The sequence below is a fragment of the Pelophylax lessonae genome (assembly GCF_965119305.1).
Source record: "Pelophylax lessonae genome assembly, chromosome: 3".
Lineage (NCBI taxonomy): Eukaryota > Metazoa > Chordata > Amphibia > Anura > Ranidae > Pelophylax > Pelophylax lessonae.
This window is the reverse complement of record NC_138770.1, coordinates 216,529,896-216,556,016: the sequence shown is the minus strand read 5'-3', so window position 1 is coordinate 216,556,016 and position 26,121 is coordinate 216,529,896. Positions and strand designations below refer to the sequence as shown.

Genomic DNA, 26,121 nt, shown 5'->3' with positions numbered 1-26,121 from the left:
TTTTTTTAAGGTTTTGCATACCTCCTCATAAAAATAAATCAGATTTGTTTGACAGCTTCTGTCTTTTATGAACCCATGCTGGCTATTGCTTAATTTTTTTTATTTCTAGAAAAAAAGCATCTATGTGGTCTTTTATACAATTTTCCAGTGTCTTCCCAAGTATAGAAGTTAAACTAATAGATCTATAGTTACTAGGTAAAGACCACATTGGCCTTACCCTAATCCAGTGGTACAATGCTAGTCATTAAACAGTCCCTAAAAATTAGGAACAATGGCTTATAAATGACAGAGCTCAATTCTTTTAGGACTCATGGATGTACGCCATCCAGTCCAGATGCCTTTATTATTGTCTAAATATTTCTGGACCATATCAATTTTGAGCTATAGGGGTTCAGTGCATTCTAAGTTCTGATTGGGCAAAGTTTTGCCCAATCAGGGTGCAGTGAATAGCTGGTTGTTAGAAGGGGGAGTTTCTTTTGAACACATGTACTAAAGTAGGTTCTGCCACCGTCCCTATATGTATAATGTATAAGGGGTTGCTGGTGCCTCAGACCAGATCAAGTGGGACTTTATGGGCAAGTAGGAGGTATATAAAGCAATGAGCATTTATCACTCGAAATAATGTAGATAAATATTAAAATACAATAGTATTTAATCTGTAAATACCAATAGTATATACAACAAGCATTTGGGTGACAGTAGTGCTTAGGACAGAAGCCCAAGTGTGAGGAAAAGAAAGATGATTCCGTGGAATCAGTGACAATGGTGTTATCAGGTGACTAAACCAGTGGATTTTTTCGTTGTCCCTTGAATGTTGAATGGGACATAATCCCAGAAAAAATCCTAAATAGCTGACGCGTTTCGGCTCTCTTGTAGGCCTTTCTCAAAGCGTTCAATCACTCAGTCAGTAGTCTATAGAGGTAATATAAAGTATGATATGTAAGGATAATTTAGAATAAATCCTTGAGATGAATCTTAGTATTGAACATAAAACTTAAAAATTACATACATGGGTGCAGCCATTACTTCCGCCCAGAGGCCCCTGTATCCGTTTACAGTCACAGCGGGAATCGTGTAATGCAGGGCCTAGGATTATAATTGTATTGTTTCTTACAATATATTACATATATTTCAAATGAATCATATAATATATATAATATGATTCATTTGAAATATATGTAATATATTGTAAGAAACAATACAATTATAATCCTAGGCCCTGCATTACACGATTCCCGCTGTGACTGTAAACGGATACAGGGGCCTCTGCGCGGAAGTAATGGCTGCACCCATGTATGTAATTTTTAAGTTTTATGTTCAATACTAAGATTCATCTCAAGGATTTATTCTAAATTATCCTTACATATCATACTTTATATTACCTCTATAGACTACTGACTGAGTGATTGAACGCTTTGAGAAAGGCCTACAAGAGAGCCGAAACGCGTCAGCTATTTAGGATTTTTTCTGGGATTATGTCCCATTCAACATTCAAGGGACAACGAAAAAATCCACTGGTTTAGTCACCTGATAACACCATTGTCACTGATTCCACGGAATCATCTTTCTTTTCCTCACACTTGGGCTTCTGTCCCAAGCACTACTGTCACCCAATGCTTGTTGTATATACTATTGGTATTTACAGATTAAATACTATTGTATTTTAATATTTATCTACATTATTTCGAGTGATAAATGCTCATTGCTTTATATACCTCCTACTTGCCCATAAAGTCCCACTTGATCTGGTCTGAGGCACGAATAGCTGGTTGTTAAGGAGTAGGGCTGGGAAGCCTGGGATCCAAAGAAATGGACCTCCACCCTGGACCTGTATAGTACACAGCAATGTCACGAATTGTGCTTCATGCCAAAGTGAGGGACTAATTTAGGATTCAGTGCCTGAAACAAACATTACAGCCCAGCCCCACAATATGGCATCTGGATATTGTCCCATGTAGTATACACCAACTGAAACTTCTAGGAAGCACAAGGCAATAAGCAAAAAAGATTTTGATAGAAGAGTTAGATGAAAAAAAATTAATGGTTTAACCACTTGCCAACCGCTCACTGAGCTGGTACTGTGGCAAAGGGGCTCGTTATGGTCCAGCGACGTAGACCTACATCGCCGGACAACGCCCCCTCTCGGAGGCTCGCTCCCCCTGTATTCAGACACAGCAGGAGTCAGGCCAGGGGAGGAGAGGCGGTGATCACCGCCGCTCTTCCCCGATCGTCAGTGAGGAAATCCGCCCACTTGTGTAAATAAACACGGATTTCCTCTGTGACAGACAGTCACAGATTACAGGATTCAGCATTGCTGAACCTGCGATCTGTGTCACACAATCCCCTCCCCCCACACACGCAGTAAGCATGAGTCATACATGTAACCCCTTGATCCCCAATAAAGTTAACCCCTTCCCTGCCAGTGTCATTATTACAGAAACAGTGCATATTTATAGCACTGATTACTGTAGTAATGTCACTGGTATTCCCAAAAGTGTCAAAAATGTCAGTTAGGGATCCGATCTGTCCGCCACAATGTCGTAGTCCCGCAAAAAAAAATGCAGATCACCGCCATTACTAGTAAAAAATAATAAACATTAAAAATGACAAATCTTTCCCGTAGTTAATAAACACAATAACTTTTGCGCAAACCAATCAAAATACGCGCATTATGATTTTTTTATCAAACATATGTAGCAGAAAACAAATTGCCCCAAAATGTTAAAAAATTTTGATTTAAAATTTTTTTGGGGGAATATTATATATCAGAATGTAAAAAATATTGTTTTTTTTTTTTCAAAATTGTCGCTCTTTTTTTCAAAAATTAAAAATCGCACAGGTAATCAAATACCACCAAAAGAAAGCTCTATTTGTGAGGAAAAAAGGACATATATTTAATTTGGGCACAGTGTCGCATGACCGCGCAATTGTCCGTTAAAATAACGCAGTGCCAAATCGCAAAATATAGCCTGGTCAGGAATGGAGTAAAATCTTCCGGTCTTAAAGCGGTTAAAAATACCCTCATTGAGGATTTTTTTGTCAAAGACATGTAGCTAAATACATTTTGGCCTAAATATATGAAAAAAATTGAATATATTGGATATTTTTTAACTGTCAAAGTAGAAAATGTAAATTTTTTCGCCAAATTTTTGCTCTTTTTTTATGAATATCGCAAAAAATGAAAAGCTCAGAGGTGCTCAAATACCACTAAAAGGAAGCTCTGTTTGTGGGAAAAAAAGGACGTAAATTTTGTTTGGGTACAGGGTTGCATGACCACGCAATTGTCAGTTAAATTTGCGCAGTGCCAAGTTGCAAAAAGTGGCCTGGACGTAAAGCAGGAAAATCCTCCGGTGGTAAAGTGGTTAAAAAGTAAAAATACTTCTCTAGTAGAGATCAGGTCCATCATCTAAGGATACTAACAAAAAACTGGAGCTTCATTGAGTGGGTGGGGTTATTGGGGTACAATCTAAGGGCATCCCTAGCAAAAGTTTTGCCAGTGTACGATCATCTTAAGATAGTAGCATATAACCCATGTTCTATGAACACCAGTCCTGTGTCCTGTACTGTACAATGAAGATATACCATTTTATATATATTTATAAATATATTGTATTGGTTTGGGGCAATGGAATTACTTACATTGCATTCCTATATATCTTGTCTTTTCTTAACTGCTCTCTTACTCTTGCTCTGAATTTCTATTTTTGCTTTTCTTTTATCTTTATCCCTGTCTAATTTCTGTCTCCACAATAGGAACAGTTGTGCAGAGCTATTAAATAGGGCAGTGTTTCAAGGGACAAAACAATCTGACTGATGGTCTTATAAAATTCCTCTGTGGAGAAAAGGGTGGTTTTGTATAGATACAAAAATAAAGAATTATCAAAGACAATGGTAAAACCAAGTGTATAAATGAAATATTTAAACATCCTTTCTGGGTAACAGTTAGGAAATAGCAATTGACATTGTATTGCACATGATATAATAAAACACAGGTGTATGAAAAACAAGTCATTGGGTAAATAGAGCAAGGCCAGAGCTGTAATTAATCATACATGAAAAAATGGGCGTACAGTTTCTTTTAGCAAATGACATGCTAGAAAAACAACATAACCAACATATAAAAGTGACAGTTACAACCCATTCTTCCTGCGGTTATCATCATGTGGACCATACTCATTCTTGCAAGTATTGCAGCAGTGTCTGCGGAACCCCGAAGCTTTTATGGGTAAGAAGGAAATACATGATATAGTAAACATTTAAGTGAATGAAAATACTCTTATTCATTTTTTATGTATCTATTTATTTTCACTTTTAGGGAAAAAGTATTCCGGGCGTTTCCACAAACATATGAACAAGCGCAGCTAATTAAATCTCTGGGCGAACATGCAAAGGTAGGCTGTCAATTTAGAGATTTACCTATTTTCCTCTTTCTCATCTGAATCAGCATTTAATTATGTATCAAAACTTTTGGAAATGGAAAACAGGGGCAATAATTAGCACAAAATATTTGGCAAAGGAACGTTCTTGGCATTCTTATTCTTCTGGTGATACAGACGATAAAGGATTATTGGGCAAAAATGGTCAGTGAAGCCTACTGGAGGTCATTTTGTATAATTTTTGTATATTGTTTGAAAATGGCAGTATAATACCTTAGAACTTAGAAGAACATGTTGTACACATTTAAACACTTTGGCAGTTACATAGTGTGTGTGTGTGTGTGTGTGTGTATATATATATATATATATATATATATATATATATATATATATATATATATATATATATATATACTGTAGATAGATAGATAGATAGATAGATAGATAGATAGATAGATTATATCTATCTATCTATCTATCTATCTATCTATCTATCTATCTATCTATCTATCTATCTATCTATCTATCTATATATATATATATATATATATATATATATATATATATATATATCTATATATATATATATAGATATATATATCTATATATATATATATATAGATATATATATATAAAAACATGCAAGATTTTTACAAGAAGAGGAGCTGCTCCTCGAAAAGGTGGGACATTTGAAGCTATTTTATATGCTAGTGCCCCTATATTCCATTATTTTTCAGTAACTGTTATCTAAAAATATATAGATGTCTGGTATGATCAGCTGTAATAGGACATCATGTTCCTCGTTCAATTTTTTCAAGTTGCTCCTACTAGTGGTTGCACTTTCTGCTAGCTAACAGCTTTGAAAACAATGGATGCTCAACAAAACATTATAGCCAACATATTACTGATTATCAATTTAAGTCAGTCAGTCCTCATTAAAGATATTCAGCCATCACAGCAATGGACCAGTTATAAGGTCCGTGAGATGGGAGGGGACACGCCAGAGCAACAACAAACAAATGTCATGTTGTGTTTTACGTTTGTTTTTCCCATTGGTACACTTTATCCCAGAAACTTATGGTTGAGTACTGTTTATGGCTATCCAAGTACATGGGTTTTATATATACTGGATAATTACAGCATTCATGATGATACAAAAAGCAGATGCATTTTTAAAATGGCTTTAATTTTCCATTGAACTAAACTCTGCAGAGAGTAGTAAGCAGTCCTAATGGCCCTTTGTTCATCCTAGAATAAAGTGTTTTCTTGGCTCCAGAACAGAATGGTATATTACAGAAAACATCATATAATATTTGTTTCACATCTATCTTTGTTAGTGAAGGAAATGGGAGTCACAGGAATATCAATAATGTCTTTCATTTTCTTTTGTATTGTGTATTTCTAAGAAGCCAACATGTTTTGTATAGCATAGTGAGTATGAATCAAAACTGCAGATTATTCTATAAAGATTTTTACTATACTTGTGGCTAGCCTCTAACAGCTAGCCTTCCACCTAGTAAATATTTTATTGGGTAAGTGTAGTTGTGCTTCTCATTGCACCCACTCTGAACCAAGAGTCTTTTTCAAAATAAGAAAACATATATGTCCTATCACATATCCTACTTCAGTGATTTGCATGGCCGTTCATTCTGAATGGCGCCCCAATGCACTATATATTAGAGCAGTGGTCCTCAACTCCGGTCCTCGGGCCAACTAACAGGCCAGGTTTGCAAGATAACTAAATTACATCACAGATGATCTCATTTGCTGCTCAGTGATTGCAGTATTCTAGTCGGCATCTCCCCAAGGTAATACTTAAAATCTGGCCTGTTAGTGGGCCCCGAGGACCGGAGTTGAGGACCACTGTATTAGAGGACAACACAAAATACACTGCATTGTGCTGTAGTGTTATGGAGACTAGGGTTATGTGTGTTTTTGGGTCCATTGCAGTATGTTGGCAGTTCCTTCAAGGTGAATAGACTTACTTAGTGCAAAGCTAGTTAATATGCAGAAAAAAGAGCATTAATAAACAGAATGCATAAGTATGAATGGGTCCTTCCTGTACCAGTGACACCTATCTCACAAACCCCTGTCAGGCTCCCTTTATTGCCATGTGCATCCCTGTTACTGAAAACACACAAGGGAAATGGTCACCTGGATAAGAAGTGAGTGTAAATGTCCCCAATGAGAACAGAATAACAATAAAGACCCACAGGGGTTTTAACCCTTTTACCTCTGTTTTCAGAATTCACAACCAAACTTTGGCCAAAATTAAACTTTTTTTCCAGTACTAACTTATTCTTATGAATGTGTTCCTAAACCCTCCACCAAAAAAAAAGAATACATGGAGCAGCACACCTTATATCATCATTGTTTCCTGTCCACTAATCTGTGCAATCTTTGCAAATGATTGAGCTTTCGAAAGTCTGATGTTTGAGTTTACACCTATAAGGTGGCTCCTTTGCCTTTCAGGGTCTGCCTAGATCCACTCTGAAATGCGCAATCCTATCCAGGACTAAATTTTTACGCGCCGCTTAGTGCGGTGCTCCAGGATTGCATTGGTCTGGTGCATGTGCAGTATAAATCGCTACCACTCTGGTACTTTAATTGGCCTCTGCATGCACAGCATGGACAGCACACAAAGAACTGCTGAACATGTAGTCCTGAAGATTTAAATCTCTGATGTGCTCGGGGGAACACGCCACAACCTAAAGTTTGGCAAGCCCTGAAAAGAGGGACACAGGAAAGAGAAAATCATAACAGCTGAAAACACACTTTGAAAAACATTAAGAGACAATAACAATATTTTAGCTGCTAGTTGGGTAGAGATCAAAGCAAAAAAAGCAAAACTACAAAATTTAACACTACTTTAAGTAAAAACCTTCAGATGTTTATAAAATATTACGAGTGCTTTTTTGTAAATGCATTTCAGGTTCGTGTAAGTATTAATTTTCAGGCATATAATTTTTTTTTTCCACAGACTTTTTTAAACTGCATTTTAGAAATAGGTCTTGTTGTTATAACCTTCCCTCTTTCATGTGTATGCCTATAAAATGTTCTTTTTATCTGGATGAAGACACTTTAAGTGCCTATGTCCTTGCACAGTGGAAAACAAAACTTAAATCATCTGGCAATACAGTAGAAATGCATTGCTTGTAATTTATCATGTAATTGTTTCACATGCTTACTGTTCCTTTAGCACTTTCCTATATAGAATTTGTTCCAGGGGTAAGCAGATAGGTAATGACAAAGGGCTGCCTGGGGGAAGGCAACATTGGCACTCTAACGGTCATAAAACTACAAATCCCATAATGGTTCTGCCTCTGGTAGTCATGCCTGTGGCTGTCAGCCTTGCAATACCTCATGGGATTTGCCTTCCCACAACAGCTGACTTGCCAAGGTTGCCTATCCTTGGTCTCACTTTTCCCACCCGATCCAAAATTAAGCTCACCTAAAGTAGCTACACAATATTACCAAAGGTATTGGGGAGCATGCCTTTACACACACGTGAAGTTTAATGGCATACCAGTCTAAGTCCGTTGCAGCTATAACAGCTTCAACTCTTCTGGGAAGGCTGTCCACAAGGTTTAGGAGTGTCTAAGGGAAAGTTTGACCATTCATCCAGAAGCACATTTGTGAGGTCAGGCACTGATGTGGACAAGAAGGTGTGGCTTGCAGTCTCGCTCTAATTAATCCAAAAGGTGTTCTATCTGGTTGAGGTCAGGACTCTGTGCAGGCCAGTCAAGTTCCTCCACCCCACACTTGCTCATCCATGTCCTTATGGACTTTGCTTTGTGCACTGGTGCACAGTCATGTTGGAACAGGAAGGGGCCCTCCCCTTGGTATGCTGATGCCTTAAGAGTTCCCTTCACTGGAACTAAGGGGCCAAGCCCAACCCCTGAAAAAAAGCCCATAATTCCTCCTCCACAAAATGATTTGGACCAGTGCACAAAGCAAGGTCGATGAAGACATGGATGAGCGAGTTTGGGGTGGAGGAACTTGACTGGCCTGACCTCAACCTGATAAAACACCTTTGGGATGAAGGCCTTCTTGTCCAACGTCAGAACCTTTGCGAGGCAGGTCTTCTCGTCCAACATAAGTGCCTTACCTCACAAATTCGCTTCTAGAAGAATAGTTAAACATTCCCATAGACACACTCCTAAACCTTGTGGACAGCCTTCCCAGAAGAGTTGAAGCTGTTATAGCTGCAAAGGGTGGGCTAACTCAATATTGAACCCTATGGACTAAGACTGAGATGCCATTAAAGTTCAAGAACTTGTAAATGCAGGCATCAAAATACTTTTGGTAATATAGTGTATGTATAGATTATTATATTTATTTATGCTGTTTAAAAAAAATGCTTTTTTAGGAATATAACTGCAGTATGAAGCAAGGATTGCCTACAATGGACATTCACTGAAGTATTAACTAGCTCATGCTGGTAGAATCTTTAAAAAGTCTGCTTATATATTTCATATGCGGGGGTTTTATGGCAGTGCTACATTTAACCATAGAGGGTTCGGATCAATAAATAAGCATCATCTTGTTATTCCCAAAATCACTTTGTTCCCTATTTCATTACTGTAATCACTGTATTTTTATAACACTTTTAATAAAATTAGTAATCTTTAATTAATATATCATGGATTATTATTTAAATTTTACATAACAGCTTGACTTTTGGGTTCCCGACTCTGTGGATCTCGTAGAACCAGGAAGACGTGTTGACTTCCGTGCTGAAAGCCATGTGTCCTATGATGTTCAGGCCATGCTGGAGCAGAGTGGAATTTCCTTTGAGTAAGTTGAACTTTAAAGTTAAATAGTAGCCTATGGAGAAAACAATATGCTAAATGAAAGTTAGATAGGGAAAGTAGCCAATGTCTTCTTTATCTTTGAGGTATATCATTCTGAGTGGTAAGGCTCTCAGTTAGCTTTTCAGTTAAAAAAATGATTTTTTTTCTCTTTCAATATTCCATCACAACACACTATCCCATGTCTTTTTGACCAAATCATTTGTGCAAAATAAATGTAGGGGGATGCTGACTTAGATTGGTACAATGGTACCATTTACACAGATTTGTAATTGCAAATATGCAGAATGGCATTAAACATGCTAGTATGAATGTTTGACACTTGTGCAATAACTATAAATGTTCTTAAAAACATCTGAAGTTTCTGCTGGAATGTGTTTTTTTTTTCTTTAATATTTATAAATGTACAGTATATATTAAAGTGTATCTCTGGCCAAACCTTTTTTGGGAGGGGGGGTTTGACTAGAGGGGGAGGATTTCACTGCTATCTGTTACTCTGTTGAAGAGATTTCCCTCCCTCTTTTTTTGACTTATTGACAATGGTATTATCAGAAAGAAAAGTAAAAGAAAGTAAAAAAAAATCTGCAACAGGTACACAAACACTAATAAAAAAACTGACAGGAGATCTATCCTCCACCCTACTCCTAAGTAAAAAAAAATATATTTTATATTACTTTATTGTGTTATTGTTGAAGGTTTTATTTTACATTCTGTTTTTGAAATTATTGTCACTGTTATATTTAGTAAAAGTAAGGGGGGAATCTTTCAAATGGACCCTCAGATTACTGTGTAAACAGGGGTGTTAATCTTTCTCTATCCTGAAAGAAAAGAAAAAGTTTTGACTTGACATACACTTGATTTTCTTTTTCAGATCATGTATAATAGTGATCTACTTTTTGCTGTTATCTGCCTAAAATAATGTAATAATACAATTATTTGACGTTATCTGCGTACAATAATTCAATATTACAGTTATTTGAGTAAGTAGAGTCTCTTCTAAGATGGCCTTAGGAACTTATTCAACATCCATTACATCAGATAGACATGTAATGTATGTATGTAATGTATTACATATAATGTAATTTATCATGTTGCCCCAATGCAGAATCATTGTTGTTATACCATGGTGCAGTGCCACCTGTTAAATTGCTCGGCAGTATGATCACAAGCCCAGGAGTAAGTTAAGTTGATTTAGCTACTTGCCATTGAGCCGGACCATAAACAGCCAGTGATTCCATCTCTGACCAACTGCAGCCACTGCAGTGCTGAGCTAAAGATTGATTTAAAATAGTGCTATGACTAAAATATTGAAATTATCCATACTATATGGAGCAAAAATGGTTTAAAAGCTAACCAACTATCTGATTTCTATAGCTATGTTTTTCAAAAATGTATACTATATAATAATCTGCTTTTTCTTCAGAATTATGATTGATGACCTGCAGCTTGCACTGGAAAAGCAGCGTGATAGCAACATTCGTGCAGTACACAGCTATGAAAAGTACAACGATCTTGATACTGTACGTATGTCTACTGTAGAAAAAACATTAAAAAAATTAAAAAAAAAAAAATATATATATATATATATATTGTTCATGTTCACTAGAACTATTTGCATCCCACAGATCAATGCCTGGTCCGCTAACATCGCCGCTCAGAATCCATCTTTGGTGTCACGCTCTCAGATTGGAACCTCATACCAGGGACGTCCTCTGTATTTGCTTAAGGTAATTTCACTATTAGGATTATTACCAGTTCACCTTTATTCATGTTCATATTCAGATATAATGTAGTTTCACAAGGAATGATAATTTCTCTAGTTTGAACAGAGTAGATTAGTACTGGATTACATATTGGGTATTCCTGACTGTCCTGAAGCCTTAGTAGGGGCATGTCCGGTCTGAGCTCTTTACTCTCAATAGCCTGTGTGTTCTCCATAAATTGTTGTAGAGCAGCTTTTCTCAACCTTTTTATACATCGGGTAACCCTTGAAATAACTTTTTGGTCTCAGGGAACCCTTGATAATAAGTGCTATACCTAAAGCCCATGGTACATTAGTATGATGGTCACTGAAAATAATGCTCCTTACATTTAGGGTCATTGGGAGGAATCCCCTCTTATAAATAGCTAAAAAGATCAGTGGTGTCAGTGGTTACTTATCTGAGGGGCAGATAAGCTCATTGCTCATGGAACCCCTAGTAACCTCTGAATGAACTGCCGGGTTCCATTGAACTCTCTTTGAGAATGGCTGTTGTAGAAGATACACTGGAAGTACAGAACTTCCAAATACACAGCTTGGTAACAACGAACTGGCCAGCTCTGCAGAGAAACTCACCACCTAGCATGCCTGTGTAATAAGATGATTCTGATGAATTTTTTTTACCTTCCTCCACTTCACACAAAAAGAAAAATCTCTTTAACCAGACTTACAGAAAGAAGTTTCATTTCACAATGATGTGTAGTTAGTCGAGATGACCCATTCATAAACTCTCTCAGTTTGAGGTAGAGATCCCAGCTTGCCTGCTAACAATGAGCATTTTTACCATCTTTCTTTAAGATTTTATCTGCTTTGTGGTCTGTATATATTTTACATTTTTTTATATCAAAAACAAATCTGTCTACAATAGAATCACCCTGATCTATGTTGCTTATTTGGTTAAAAATGATGTTATGTTTTTTACATTCAAGGTTGGAAAAAGTGGAACAAACAAGAAGGCTATCTTCATTGACTGTGGATTCCATGCTAGAGAATGGATCTCCCCTGCTTTCTGTCAGTGGTTTGTGAAGGAAGTGAGTACATATTCCTTAACACAAACTCAAGTTAGGATAGGCCTAAATGGAAATACTGAGCGTAACATGATGATTGGTAATTTTTAGGGGCATATTTATAATGCAGTGACATTTAAAAAAAAATAATAATAATTCATTGGCGGTGAATCGTGTTAAATATATTCACAGGCAAAATTTACCTGCAGTCAATGTTTGATGAATGACACTTTTACTTGTAAGTTAAAATTGTATATTGCAATTAGTATATTGTATGCACGTTATTTCCCTGTAAAAGCCTCCCTTGTGTAGCCATACAAAAGCTCTGAGACAGCTAAGGAGCCACCATCTTAGTTGTCAGCAGCCCCAGCAGACTCACTCAAGTGACATTTTATTGTATTCTCCTACTATCTTCTCCCCACAGCTACATACATTTATATTATAAAGGGAGGTGGGACCTTGGCCAAGTTGGTGATAGGGTCACTTTAGGTACACTGATGAAAGCATCCCTCTCTGTTCATTGTTTATCCCATGTTCTCTGCCTCCTTGAACATCCCCTGTGAGCTCCTGAACCTTTTTCCCTCCTCACTCCCTGTTGTTTTAAAACAAGAAATGCACTGCTCTATACGCTCTACAAATCTCATAGTCAATAGCCCATAAGTTGCTCTTAGTTACACTGGGACCAGAAACAGAAATTTGGATCACACCAGTAAAAAAAAAAAAAAAAAAAAATTTGGAGGAGGCTGAGAGCAATAGAAGGTACTTTTCTAACAAAAAAAAAAAAAAAATAGAGTTTATTATCATTTTAAGAAATATTATAGGCTAAAACCATCTTGTTCACTTCCAAGACATTTAGCACTGTCATGTGGTTGGATAACGAACCTCAATAGACATAGGAGATTGTATGTGATACAGTTAACTTTTTTTTTTTCATATTTCAGGCAGTTAACAACTATGGTGTTGATGCTCAGTTTACCAACCTCTTGAACAACCTGGACTTCTATGTTCTCACTGTTTTTAATGTTGATGGTTATGCATATTCTTGGACCACAGTAAGTAGCCTATGACAGCCAATAACAAAGGGAGTTATTATTTTAGTGTTGCTAAAATTCCTAATTCTGGTATGTTGACTGTAGAACCGCATGTGGAGAAAGACTCGCTCTGCTAACTCAGGTTCTTCCTGCATTGGAACCGATCCTAACAGAAATTTCAACGCTGGATGGTGCAGTAAGTGGCTTCATGCTTTTCCAAAACATTTTTAAAATGGTATTAATAAATAATGGGTGCCTTCTCCTAATCTTGACCTCACCCTTGTGCTCTAATACCAAAAAAAATATAATAATATATATCTGTGACAAAACAGCGTAACTGCCCCTTTAAGTGTAAATAACACTGCCCAATTGACAAAATATAAAAAAGGTAAGGTGCTTCACATCCTCTATAACATCAAACAAAACTAAAGTCCATATATTCAAATGTGGTAAATATATATACTGTCCAACACCATGCTAATGTAATAGTGTTCTTTAAATATCCTTCAACTTGCTTCTTTGACTCAAAAATGTGCTCCATCACATGCTCCACACATACAGTATCTCACAAAAGTGAGTACACCCCTCACATTTGTGTAAATATTTTATTCAATTTTTCCATGTGACAACACTGAAGAAATGACACCTTGCTACAATGTAAAGTAGTGAGTGTACAGCTTGTATAACAGTGTAAATTTACTATCCCCTCAAAATAACTCAACACACAGCCATTAATGTCTAAACCACTGACAACAAAAGTGAGTACACCCCTAATTGATAATGTCTAAATTGGGCCAAAGTGTCAAAATTTTGTGTGGCCACCATTATTTTCCTGCACTGCCTTAACCCTCTTGGGCATGGGGTTCACCACAGCTTCACAGGTTGCCACTGGATTCTTCTTCCACTACTCCATGAGGATATCATGGAGCTGGTGGATGTTAGAGATCTTGCGCTCCTCCACCTTCCATTTGAGGATGCCCCACAGAGGCTCAGTAGGCTTTAGGCTTGGAGACATGCTTGGCCAGTCCATCACCTTTACCCTCAGCTTCTTTAGCAAGGCAGTGGCCATCTTGGAGGTGTGTTTGGGGTAGTAATGTTGGAATACTGCCCTGCGGCCCAGTCTTCGAAGGGAGGGGATCATACTCTGCTTAAGTATGTCACACTACATGCTGGCATTTATGGTTCCCTCAATGAACTGTAGCTCCCCAGTGCCGGCAGCACTCATGCAGCCCCTGGCTATGACACTCCCACCACCATGCTTGACTGTAGGCAAGACACTCCTCACCTGGTTGCTGCAACAGATGCTTGACATCATTTGGACCAAATAAGTATATCTTGGTCTCATCAGACCACAGGACATGGTTCCAGTAATCCAGGTCTTTAGTCTGCTTGTCTTCAGCAAACTGTTTGCGGGCTTTCTTGTGCATCATCTTTAGAAGAGGCTTCCTTCTAGGACGACAGCCATGCAGACCAATTTTATGCAGTGTGCGGCATATGATCTGAGCACTGACAGGCTGACCCCCCACACCCACACACACACACACACCTTCAACCTCCGCAGCAATGCTGGCAGCACTCATATGTCTATTTCCTGAAGATAACCTCTGAAAATGACGCTGAGCACATGCACTCAACTCCTTTCGTCGACCATGGTGAGGCCTGTTCTGAGTGTAAACTGCTGCAGCTCAGTTTCAGGGTCTTGTCAATCTTCTTATAGCCTAGGCTATCTTTATGTAGATCAACAATTGATTTTTTTCAGATCCTCAGGGCCATGAGGTGCCATGTTGAACTTCCAGTGACCAGTATGAGAGAGTGAGAGCAATAACACCAAATTTAACACACCTGCTCCCCTTTCACACCTGAGACCTTGTAACACTAACAAGTCACAGGGGAAGGAAAATGGCTAATTTGGCCCAATTTGGACTTTTACACTTAGGGATGTACTCACTTTTGTTGCCAGCAGTTTAGAAATGTATAGCTGTGTGTTGAGTTATTTTAAGGGGACAGCAAATTTGCACTGTTATACAAGCTGTACACTCACTACTTTACATTGTAGCAAAGTGTCATTTCTTCAGTGTTGTCACATGAAAAGATATAATAAAATATTTACAAAAATGTGAGCGGTGTACTCACTTTTGTGATATACTGTATGTACTCACCACAAATATGTCACCATTTGCTACAGAAGGTCATACAATGCTTTCTGAATAAATAGCTGTTCCCTCTAAAAGTTTGGTTCCAGGTTGCATTCCACTTTAATGGTCCTTCACTAACTTGCCACTATTCCTCTCTCTCAAGAAACAATCACTCCCCAAAAAAAGAAAAATGTTCTCATAGTGCAGTATCTATTTTTTCAAAGTGAATAAATGCCAAAAAAATAAATTAATTAACACTCACAATATGCAGTGCGCAGTACCTCGGCACCAATACATATAGCCTGAAGTTAAAAAACACGCACGCCTGGAGTCGGAAGTGACATCACTGGAAGAGACAAATGTAGTCTCACCCTGATGCAGTGCTGGACAGTATACAGTATATCTACCACATTTGAATATATGGACTTTACTTCTGTTTGGTGTAGTTGAGGATGTGATGCTCCTTACCTTTTTTATACTTTGTCAGTCGTGCACATTTTTAAAGTAATAATAAATCCAAAACCAAAAATGTAATATATTGTAACTTACTAACCCCTAGATGTGGTGGCTGCATTAGTTTTGCTTTTTTAGGCCTTTTTCCTTTCTGTTTTCACCTAGTGATTTGGCCAGTAACACACCTGTATTAGAGTGCCCCCAGTCTGGAAGAAGGACCACAGGGGCACCTCTGGACAGAAGCGTTGTCAGTCTAGGGGGAGGGCAGTGTAAAATGGACTAGCAGATTTAGATACACTAACAAACTGAAGCCAAAGTCCAGCTCATACTACAGTTACACAAGCAGTTACAGCTAACATTTTTTTTCTTTTGGGATAAAGGTTTTAAATTGAAGCCAAAGTTCAGCTCACAATAGAGTTGCACAAGCAGTTACAGCTAACATTTTTTATTTATTTTTTTGAGGATAAAAGCTATAAAATAATAAATAAAGTGAATTTAATAAATAAAAGCCGGTAAGAGCCCATTCACATTAGCACGACTTGTCAGGCGACTTGTCAGCCTGACAAGTCGCGATCGGTCGCGGTCCATTGATTAGCACAGGACCCGAACTAATAGGAGCGACACAAGTCGCTCCGACTTAGAAAAAGGGTCCTGTACTACTTTGGGGCGACCTGGAGGCAACTTGCATAGACTTCCATTATGTGAAGTCTCTGCAAGTCGCGCTGAAGTCACGGTGCACGCGACTTCACAGGTCGCCCCCCAAAGTCGTGTCGCGCTAGTCTGTATGGGCTCTAAATAGTGGTAAATAGTTTGCCTCAACACTGTATCTGCTATACTTGCAGGAGAGCTTGTTCTGTAGAAAAACAACAGACTTACTGGCTGAAAATAAAAGAAAGAAAGCCTAAAAAAGTAAACAATTGCATCCATCACATTTAAGAATCAATAGGCGGCAAAATAATAAATGTTTGCTTTTGGGTTTAATACCATTTTAAAAATCCTAAAATAAAATTTCTAAAATTCATGTAAGGTGTGTATAGATTGGCTTTAGAAAATAAAGAATAGTCTGGTCTTTGCCATTATTAATGTTGTAGTTTCTCCACAGCTGATGACATGCAGATAGTCTGACATGCAGAAATGCAAGTTGTCTATGACATTTTGGTGAAATTACATTGTTGAGTTTCTACCTAATTCCATCAAAAAGAGCTTACATTTAGTAATTACAAATACAGTAAACCCCCCTCCATTGCGGGGGTTACGTTCCGGACCCAGCCGCGAAAAGTGAAAATCCGCGAAATAGAAAAACCCTATTAAAATGCATTGTAGGCATGTTTTTTTTACTGTCACTGTACGTGTAAAAGCATATTAAGGTCTTTAAACACACTTTTAAAACAATAGAAACTCATTTAAACACATAAAAGATACTGAGAGACATAGCAAGAGCTATGGAAAACACAAAATATTTCATTTTTAATGATTTATATAGTAAAATAACATTACAAAAAAACCCGCAATATAGCGGGACCGCAAAAACTGAACCGCGATGGAGCGGGGGTTTACTGTACAGCACATATTTATGTGCTATTAGTTAAAGAAGTAAGATTTCTATATTCTGTGAATGAATAAGTCTGAATAAGATAAAATCCGTATGTGGGCTTCACGTATGAAACTGTCTGCCTTGTATGTAGAACCTACGTTCATTGTTTCTTACTGTATATAAATACATTGCTGCGTTTTAGATACTCAATATATTTACTGTAATCTTGTTTGCTTAATGTTTCCCTTTTAAGCTGTCGGAGCTTCATCAAGAGCTTGTGATGACACATTTTGCGGTTCTAGTCCTGAATCTGAAAAAGAATCTAAAGCTCTGGCTAACTTTATACGTGCCAACATTGGCTCCATCAAGGGTTACCTGACCATCCACTCCTATTCCCAGATGCTGTTGTTCCCTTACTCTTACTCTTATGCTGTTGCTAAAGATAACACTGAACTGGTAAGTTTGACAACAATTATTGTTTTCAAGGGAGTGAGGTTCATTTACTAAAAGACGATGAGCTGTTTACCAAGCAAAGTAAATTGTGAATTAGCTTAGAGAATAAAGTGGGGCTGTACTGAGTTCAAGCATCTAATCACGTGCAATCACAAATCCTGTTTTTATTTAATTTTTTTTTTTTTTAAATCATTATTTTTTCCCTTGCACATGATTAGACATTCTTTGCAAAGGGATTTTCCCCTCATTCCCACAGCTAAGTTAAAGATTCACTTTGCAAAATGAACAAAATAAAATTATATTTGAAAGTGTGTAAAAGGCAAGGCCACCAATTGCTGATTACTCTATTCTCTATTCTATTACTATATTCTATTCTAGATTCTAGATTACTCTATTCTAGATTTTAAGAAGTTGGCTTTTAAAAATTGTGTGAGTTCCTGGAGGAAATATTTATCACTGAAACCATAAAACTATCTTCCCGTACCTAGTACCATTCTATCTGACTTGTAAACAAGCAATAGTTTTGCTTGCCTCTTAATGGAAAACCTTTAGAAACGCACTGGGATTGATATACTAAAAGCAAATAGATGATTCACCTTCCAAGGGAAATTACACTTTTCAAGGACGTTTTCACCAGAGCTTAGTTCATTGGGTTAAACACCAGGGATTGGTGATCCTGGCCATATTCAATCACCTTTAGGGGAATCAGGAAGAAATGTATTTTCCCCTGCTGGAGCAAATTGGACTATGAAATATATACTATATTACCAAAAATATTGGAACGCCTGCCTTTACATGCACATTAATGTTAATGTCATCCCAATCCTAGTCCGTAGGGTTCAATATTGAGTTGACCCACCCTTTGCCGCTCTAACAGCTTTAACTCTTCTGGGAAGGCTGTCCACAAGATTTAGGAGTGTGTCTATGGGAATGTTTGACCATTTTGCTAGAACCGCATTTGTGAGGTCAGGCACTGATGTTGGACGAGAATGCTTGGCTCGCAGTCTCAGTTCTAATTCCTCCCAAAGGTGTTCTGTTGGTTGAGGTCAGGACTCTGTACAGGCCAGTCAGGTTTCTCCACTCCAAACTCACTCATTCATGTCTTTATGGACCTTGTTTGTGCACTGGTGCACAGTCATGTTGGAACAGGAAGGGGCCACCCCCAAACTGTTCCCACAAAGTTGGGAGCATGAAATTGTCCAAAATGTCGAGGTATGCTGATGCCTTAACCACTTCCCAACCACCCGCCACCTTTTTACTGAGGCAAGGTGGCTCTCCTGCGCAAACTGACGTAGACCTGCGTCGGTCGTGCGCGGGAAGCTAGGGGGTGAGCCCGCGCCGCCAGTGGGGAAGCCAATGCACGGGTCAGGCATCTCCGATTGCCGCCTGACACCCGCGATCGCTCCCCACTGAGAGAGTAAACAAAGCTGACCATTCTTCTCCCTGAAATGATCATAGAGCCCATGTGATCCTTCAATATAGGATCACATGTCTCTATAGTCATTTCAGAAGCCACGCCCCCCCACAGTTAGAATCACTCCCCTAGGCTCACATTTAACCCCTTGATCACCGACAGGGTTAACTCCTTCCCTGCCAATGGCATTATTACAGTAACAGTGCATATTTTTAGTACTGATTACTGTAGTAATATCACTGGTACCCCCAAAAGTGTCAAAAATGTCAGTTAGGGGTCCGATCTGTCTGCCGCAATTTTTCAGTCCCACAAAAAATCGCAGATCGCCACCATTACTATTAATAAATAAAAAACAATAAAAATGACATACATCTTTGCCGTAGTTAGCAGACGCAATAACTTTTACGCAAACCTAACAAAACACGCTTATTGCAAAATTTTTTTTACCAAAAATATGTAGCAGAAAACAAATTGCCCTAAAATGTTAAAAAATTTTGATTTTTTAATTTTTTTTTTGAGAATGTCGTATAGCAGAATGTGAAAAATATTGTTTTTATTTTCAAAATTGTCGCTCTTTTTTGTTTATAGCGCAAAAAATAAAAATCACACATATTCCACCAAAAGAAAGCTCTATTTGTGGGAAAAAAAGCACATCAATTTTATTTGGGTACAGCGTCGCACGACTGCGCAATAGTCCGTTAAAATAACGCAGTGCCGAATTGCAAAAAAGGGCCTGGTTAGGAAGGGGACAAATCCTTCCGGTCTTAAAGTGGTTAAGAGTTGCCTTCATTGGAACTAAGGGGCAAAGCCTAACCCCTGAAAAACAACCCCACACCATAACCTCCCCTTCATAAAGACATGGATGAGCAAGTTTGGGGTGGAGAAACCTGACTGGCCTGCACAGAATCCTGACCCTCAACCTGATAGAACACCTTTGGGAGGAATTAGAGCAGAGGCTGTGAGCAGGGCCTTCTTGTCCACTTCAGTGTCTGAACTTACAAATGCGATTCTGGAAGAATGGTCAAAAAATTACCGTAGACACACCCCTAAACCTTGTGGACAGCCTTCTCAGAAGAGTTGAAGCTGTTATAGCTACAATGAGTGGGTCCACTCAATATTGAACCCTGTGGACTAGGACTGGGATGCCATTAAAGTTCACGTGAAGTAAAGGCAGGCGTCCCAATACTTTTGACAATCTAGTGTATTCAGGGTTTTTGTCTTCCTCTGCATCAGGTGTGGGTATAGGATTCTGTATATCAAAATGTTTTATTTATGTAATTTAGTTGGTAGAACTAGACTTGTGTCTTTTTTTCAACATTTCTAACTATGCAATTATGTAACTTATGCAATGTGAATAAGGTGAAGCTCTGCTGGCTATCATCGTTCAATCAGGCGCAAGCAAAAATACTGGGGTTTTTTTTTTTTTCTGCTTGCACTTGATTGGACATTGTTCACAAAGTGAAATTTCACCACATTCACTATGTTCTGGGGAAAATTACTTTGCAAAGTGCAACTTCACTTGCAAAGGGAAAATCCTGTTTTCATTTTGTAAATCAGCCCAATAGAAACCCCATTACATGTCACCAATGTTTGGCAGTTCTAGGTGTCCTATCTTTTAATTTTTTTTCTAAAAGTGTGGTTTACACAGAAAAATTAAATTAACAAGGGCACACCTGCAGAGACATTGTACAATTACAATTTCATAGTGATACCAGTCTATGTGTAAAATAAATATGTGAGCATGGATTTACTGAAAAGTAGCCAAATCATAAAAGATACCTTCTATGTAAAGCAAATGTTTAAACAGATATGACATTATCAAAGTGTTCACAGGCCTTTCTCTATCTTTTGTACACAGGCTGCAGTACTTCCACTACTGTATTTATCTCCATGATTACAAATGTATATATAAAAATATCAGTGTAAGCTGTGTCATCAATTAACCCAGTTACTACTAAACTAAGCCTGGGATAAGGGAAATAGCTATTAATGACCTTGTTTTGAAAATTCCAATGTATGCTAAACCATAAGGTTCCTTATCATTGCTTTCCCAATATAACATGCCTTTTCACTAACTGAGTCCATACACCTAGAGCTGACCTCCTAGCTGGCATCAGAAACACAAACATATTGTGTAGGCATTGGCTTCTATTGGCTTTCCATAACTTGGGCTCTGATGGAGCTGCCAATAAAAATGGTATCGACTACTTTTCTAGTATATTTGTTCCAGATGAACTGATGCAGATTGGGTGAGCAGTCCTTCATCCTTTCCTCCACCAACCTACAAAGGCAAGGAAAGTGTGGCACATTTGAATTGGCTGAGAGGCAGAAAATATAAAACCAGCCCCAGGAATATTACATAGTGGATGCTGACAAAGCCAAACACTGGCTGCACATGAAAATTAGGGCTTGTTTAGTTGGGCATTAACCTTTATAAATACACGAATATGGGCTTTCTTTTGTTGGAGTGTATAAGATTCTTTCTTTTGCTACCTATCCTTGGTATAGAGTAAAAACTGACATAGAACAAGAATGTTGAAGGTGACAGAAACTTTCTATTATTTATGCTAACAAATATAATTTTGGCAATTGGCTGTTCTTCGAGCAATGATACAAATATAGCAAACCACACCTTTTAAATCACACCCAGGAGATTACATATACCAGTCCTAAATGTTTACAGTGATGATTTTTTTTCTCTTTAATACATTTGTGCTTCCATGTACTTTCTAGAATAATGTTGCCAAGGGTGCCGTTTCTGCTTTGACTTCCCTCTATGGAACCAAATACACTTATGGCCCAGGCGGAACTACAATCTGTAAGTTATTATTACTATTCTACACGATTTACACAGAGCTAACAGTATGAACAGCGCCTTACAAAATAAATGGAGACAGTAGAGTAACAATATTTTATTAGGACAAAAGGGTCAGAAGGGCCCTGATTGCAAGAGCTTGTAGTTAAAGAAGGGCAAGGGAAACAAAAGGTTATAATTGTGTGGGAATGAGTTGTTTAAAGAATTAGATTTCCAATTGTTAGGTAGAGGCAAGACAGGCTTCCCTGAAATATGAGTTTTCAGGGATCCCCTAAAGACAGATACTGTATAGTAGGAGTTAGCCATCCAAGTAGAGGTAATGCCTCGTACACACTGAGTTTTTTTTTTTCGCTCAACCCAGTGGGTTGAAGAAAAAATAACTGAGGAGCTCACTGTGCTAACTATGCAATGTTACTACAGGGATCTCCCGCTGAGTTATTGTGCTTTGACAAGGGGTCTGCCCCCCACCCAGAACACACCGGTTAGCACTGGAAGCAAATGGCTGCCGATTGGATGGCAATCAGATGCTTGTTTTCGGCCCGCTTCTGTCAGACAGGCTGATGTTAACAAGGTCCAAATGTCGGCCGTTTTTGTTGAACCGTGTGTACCAGGTTTTAGGAGTCCTAGAAGATATGAAAGGCTCTGGAGAAATCCCAGACATGAGTATGGGAGGAGGTCACAATGGAATCAGAGATCAGGAAGAATGAGGAGGATGGTTTAGGTGATATTTTGAGACAAGGTTGGTGATGTAGCTGGGGGCAGAGTTGTGGATGGCTTTGCATTTTATTGCTAATACACTGCCTGGCCAAAAAAAAGTCAGCACCAAGAAAAAGTTCACATACTCTAATATTTTGTTGGCTTTGATTACAGCACATATTCACTGTGGCATTGTTTTGATGAGCTTCTGCAATGTCAAAAGATTTATTTCCGTTCAGTGTTGCCTTCATTTTTCACCAGAATCTTGTATGATGGGAGAGTCGGACCACTGCACAAAGTACATCACAAAGATTCCTAATGGGGTTAGGTTCTGGACTCTGTGGTGGCTAATAGGATAGTTAGTGCATGCTTAGTTTAGCTAGTTGCTTAGTTAATTCCAGGTGGCCACTTTTTTTTTTTTGGTCAGGCAGTGTATATTATGAATATTTTTAACAAACAATATTTTTTGTTGCAGACCTTGCTGCTGGAGGTTCCGATGACTGGGCTTATGATGCAGGTGTGAAATACTCCTACACATTTGAGCTGCGTGACACTGGAAGATATGGATTTGCTCTCCCTGAAAGTCAGATCAAACCTACTTCCGAGGAAACTACGCTTGCTGTCAAATACATTGCCAACCACATCCTGAATAACGCATAAAAAAAATAAAAAAAACTTACCAGTGGGGCCAAATGCCATACATCCAATGAGAATTGTAAAGTTCTATTTTTATTTAATTTGGTTTCAATCATTTTTGACAAGTATAAGTATTAATTTGCAGTTGATTAACATGGATGTAAAATCCATTGATAAGAAAAGAAAGTGACAATAAAGGATGTTTACTGAAAATATGGATGTATTTGATCATTTATTTTATATTGTCGATTAACCACACATGCAGTAAATGTATACAGTATACATAGTTCTGGTGTATAAGCATCTGATATTGCTAGAATTTTCCAAATCCCACCTTTTTTAAATTAAATCTATAATTGACTAAAACTGACAAAATGGCAAATGTTTGTTTTAAAGCAGTTCATTAAGGAAAAGTAAAAATATAAAGATAACTAAAATAAAAAATCAGTAAATATTTTCTGGCCACTAAAAATGTTTTTGAAGTATACTGTGGATAGGAGACATAGCCTATATGACGGCCTATAGCTATAAATAGGGATGAACCAATCTGCTTGGGTTTTAAGAATAGTGGTATATAGTGGTGTGTATAGTGGTATATATACCACTATACACAAGTTCAGATGTTTTTCCTGACTCCAAAGAACCCAAAAAATGCCCAAAAAAATGCTTGCTACTAAACCGGCAATGTGTGAAAAGCGAGAAGCCAACTACCTGTGTTCTAAGTGACAAAATACAAACAATCTTTTTTTTATGGTTCTGGACATGCTACAGAGCTGAAACTTCACAGGTACACTTTTTAGACCCCCCAGACCCCCAGATACTAAATCCAAAGACATTTTTTTTTTTGTTTTTTTTGTTGTTTTTTTTTTTTTTTCAATAATTGGCTCTCTATCAAAAATTACAATTTTTAAGAACTTTTTTTGTGTGATTTTGTGTCTGGGGGGTCTAAAAGGTGTACCTGTGAAGTTTCAGCTCTGTAGCATGTCCAGAACCCCAAAGAAAAAGATCATATAGGTGTAAAATGGGGGTCCCACCATCCCTGCTCTACTGAAAAATTATCTTTTTTTCTGGTTCTGGACATGCTACAGAGCTGAAACTTCACATGTACACTTTTTAGACCCCCCAGATACTAAATCCAAAGATTTTTTTTTTTTTTTTTTCAATAATTGGCTCTCTATCAAAAATGACAATTTTTAAGAACTTTTTTTGTATGATTTTGTGTGATTTTGTATCTGGGGGGGGGGGTCTTAAAAGTGTACCTGTGAAGTTTCAGCTCTGTAGCATGTCCAGAACCATAAAAAAAGATCATTTGTATTAGTGCAATTATAGATCTGTAATATGGCTTCGCTCCTTTCACACCTTGCCGGTTTAGTAGCAGGCGTTTTTTTGGGCATTTTTTTGGGTTCTTTGGAGGCAGGAAAAACATCTGAACTTGTGTATAGTGGTGTATATACACACATACTTATATGTATATACACACCTAGACATATATAGGTGTGATAGGAGCAGAAATATATTGGTGTTAATTATTTCATTAGCGCAAGTAGTTTTTTCTGCTCCTTTCACACCTATATATGTCTAGGTGTATATATACAGACATGGGTGTGTATATATACCCCCTATACACATGTTCAGATGTCATGTCTGACTCCAAACATGTGCTAAAAAAAGCACTATCAACACCTGCAGCCAAAAATAATGCTGGCGGCGGCGAAGCCATATTACAGTAACGAAAGTGACTTGAGAGAAACTAGCTTTTCTCTATAGCGGTCACCCTGATATGGAAGGGTTTGGTCACCCTGCCATAGCAGTCACTGTCAGTTCACCCTACACTACATTACGGTCACCCTGACACTTCACACTTTCCCTACAGAAACTAAATTTTTGAAGCTAACTAAAGTGTAAAGGAGCACTCTAACTACACTAGATATCCCTTTCCTCACACTAATAAATGCTAAATGACACTTTTAAAGTAAAATTAACAGAACTGCTTCCACTCTCTTCCATGTCCTGTATAACAATGCTAGGAATTTGGCGGGGGCTATCTTATATACTGGGGGGCGTATTCACTAATGATTGGTCTAGGGAACCCCTAGTCACTCCAATCACATTCCTAGCATTCTCCTGCCCCCTCAATTGGCTTTTGCTAATGGTTCTGGTCCAATCACAGGCTTTTAAAGCCCATTTCCTGAACCATTGCATTTTGGTTGATTCTGGTTGCCGAATTCCGAACTTTTTGGGCAAAAAGTTCTAAATTCGGCCGAACCTCGAACACCCAATGTTTGGGCCGAACCGATGGTCGACCCGAACCGTTCGATCATCCCTACCTGAAAGTCCTACATTAACCATGAATCCCCAGAACAAAGATCGCTCCACGATAACAAAGTTTTCCCCAGCCACTCGAATAGTAAAACTGATTAACCAAATCAAAAAACAATAAGGTATAGAAATCGAATAAAAAGGACCGACTCTTAGTGGACCCAAACATAAATTAGAGCAAAGAACACAGTTTATATATAAAAAAAAGTCCAATACTTCCCATGAATCCCTAATCCTTTACAAATATCTCTAATGGGGCAATATTAAATAAAAACAATGAAAAGAATACATTGTCCTCATCCTTATTTATAGTCTTATTGTATAAAAAAAAATTAAAAATAAAAAGTAAAAAACACATACTGTATTGAAACATACTAAATCAATATTTACCTATAAAACAGTTCAGATGCAATTTTACATTCATTCCTCTGGATCTTAAAGTATTAGTGAAATAAATCAATTTTGTCTCATTTTTTGATAGATCTCTTACCCTATTGCCCCCCCCCCCTTCCATATTTAGAAGGTCCTATTAATCCCCCAGAATTTTAATTCAGATGGATCTCTGTTATGTTTTAATCTAAAATGTAGGGAGACGCTATGATTCTTAAAGCCAATTTTAATATTGTGTATATGCTGAGAAATGCGCTTGCCCAAAGTTCTTTTGGTGCGGGCCAATATAAAT

General features: G+C 37.8%; 1 protein-coding gene across 1 annotated transcript in view; it reads left to right on the top strand.

The window, feature by feature from the left end:
- Window positions 1-4,145: 4,145 nt before the first annotated feature.
- The window catches only part of LOC309550449 (uncharacterized protein), a 77,938-nt gene continuing 55,962 nt past the window's right edge, over window positions 4,146-26,121 (top strand). The window contains exons 1-11 of the mRNA XM_082250827.1: window positions 4,146-4,225; window positions 4,316-4,391; window positions 9,049-9,173; window positions 10,611-10,707; window positions 10,813-10,914; window positions 11,876-11,977; window positions 12,895-13,005; window positions 13,090-13,180; window positions 17,360-17,562; window positions 21,707-21,791; window positions 22,960-23,138. Of these exons, the coding sequence (XP_082106953.1) occupies window positions 4,161-4,225; window positions 4,316-4,391; window positions 9,049-9,173; window positions 10,611-10,707; window positions 10,813-10,914; window positions 11,876-11,977; window positions 12,895-13,005; window positions 13,090-13,180; window positions 17,360-17,562; window positions 21,707-21,791; window positions 22,960-23,138 (1,236 nt within the window). The 5' untranslated portion in view covers window positions 4,146-4,160. The remainder of the gene's footprint in view (window positions 4,226-4,315; window positions 4,392-9,048; window positions 9,174-10,610; window positions 10,708-10,812; window positions 10,915-11,875; window positions 11,978-12,894; window positions 13,006-13,089; window positions 13,181-17,359; window positions 17,563-21,706; window positions 21,792-22,959; window positions 23,139-26,121) is intronic.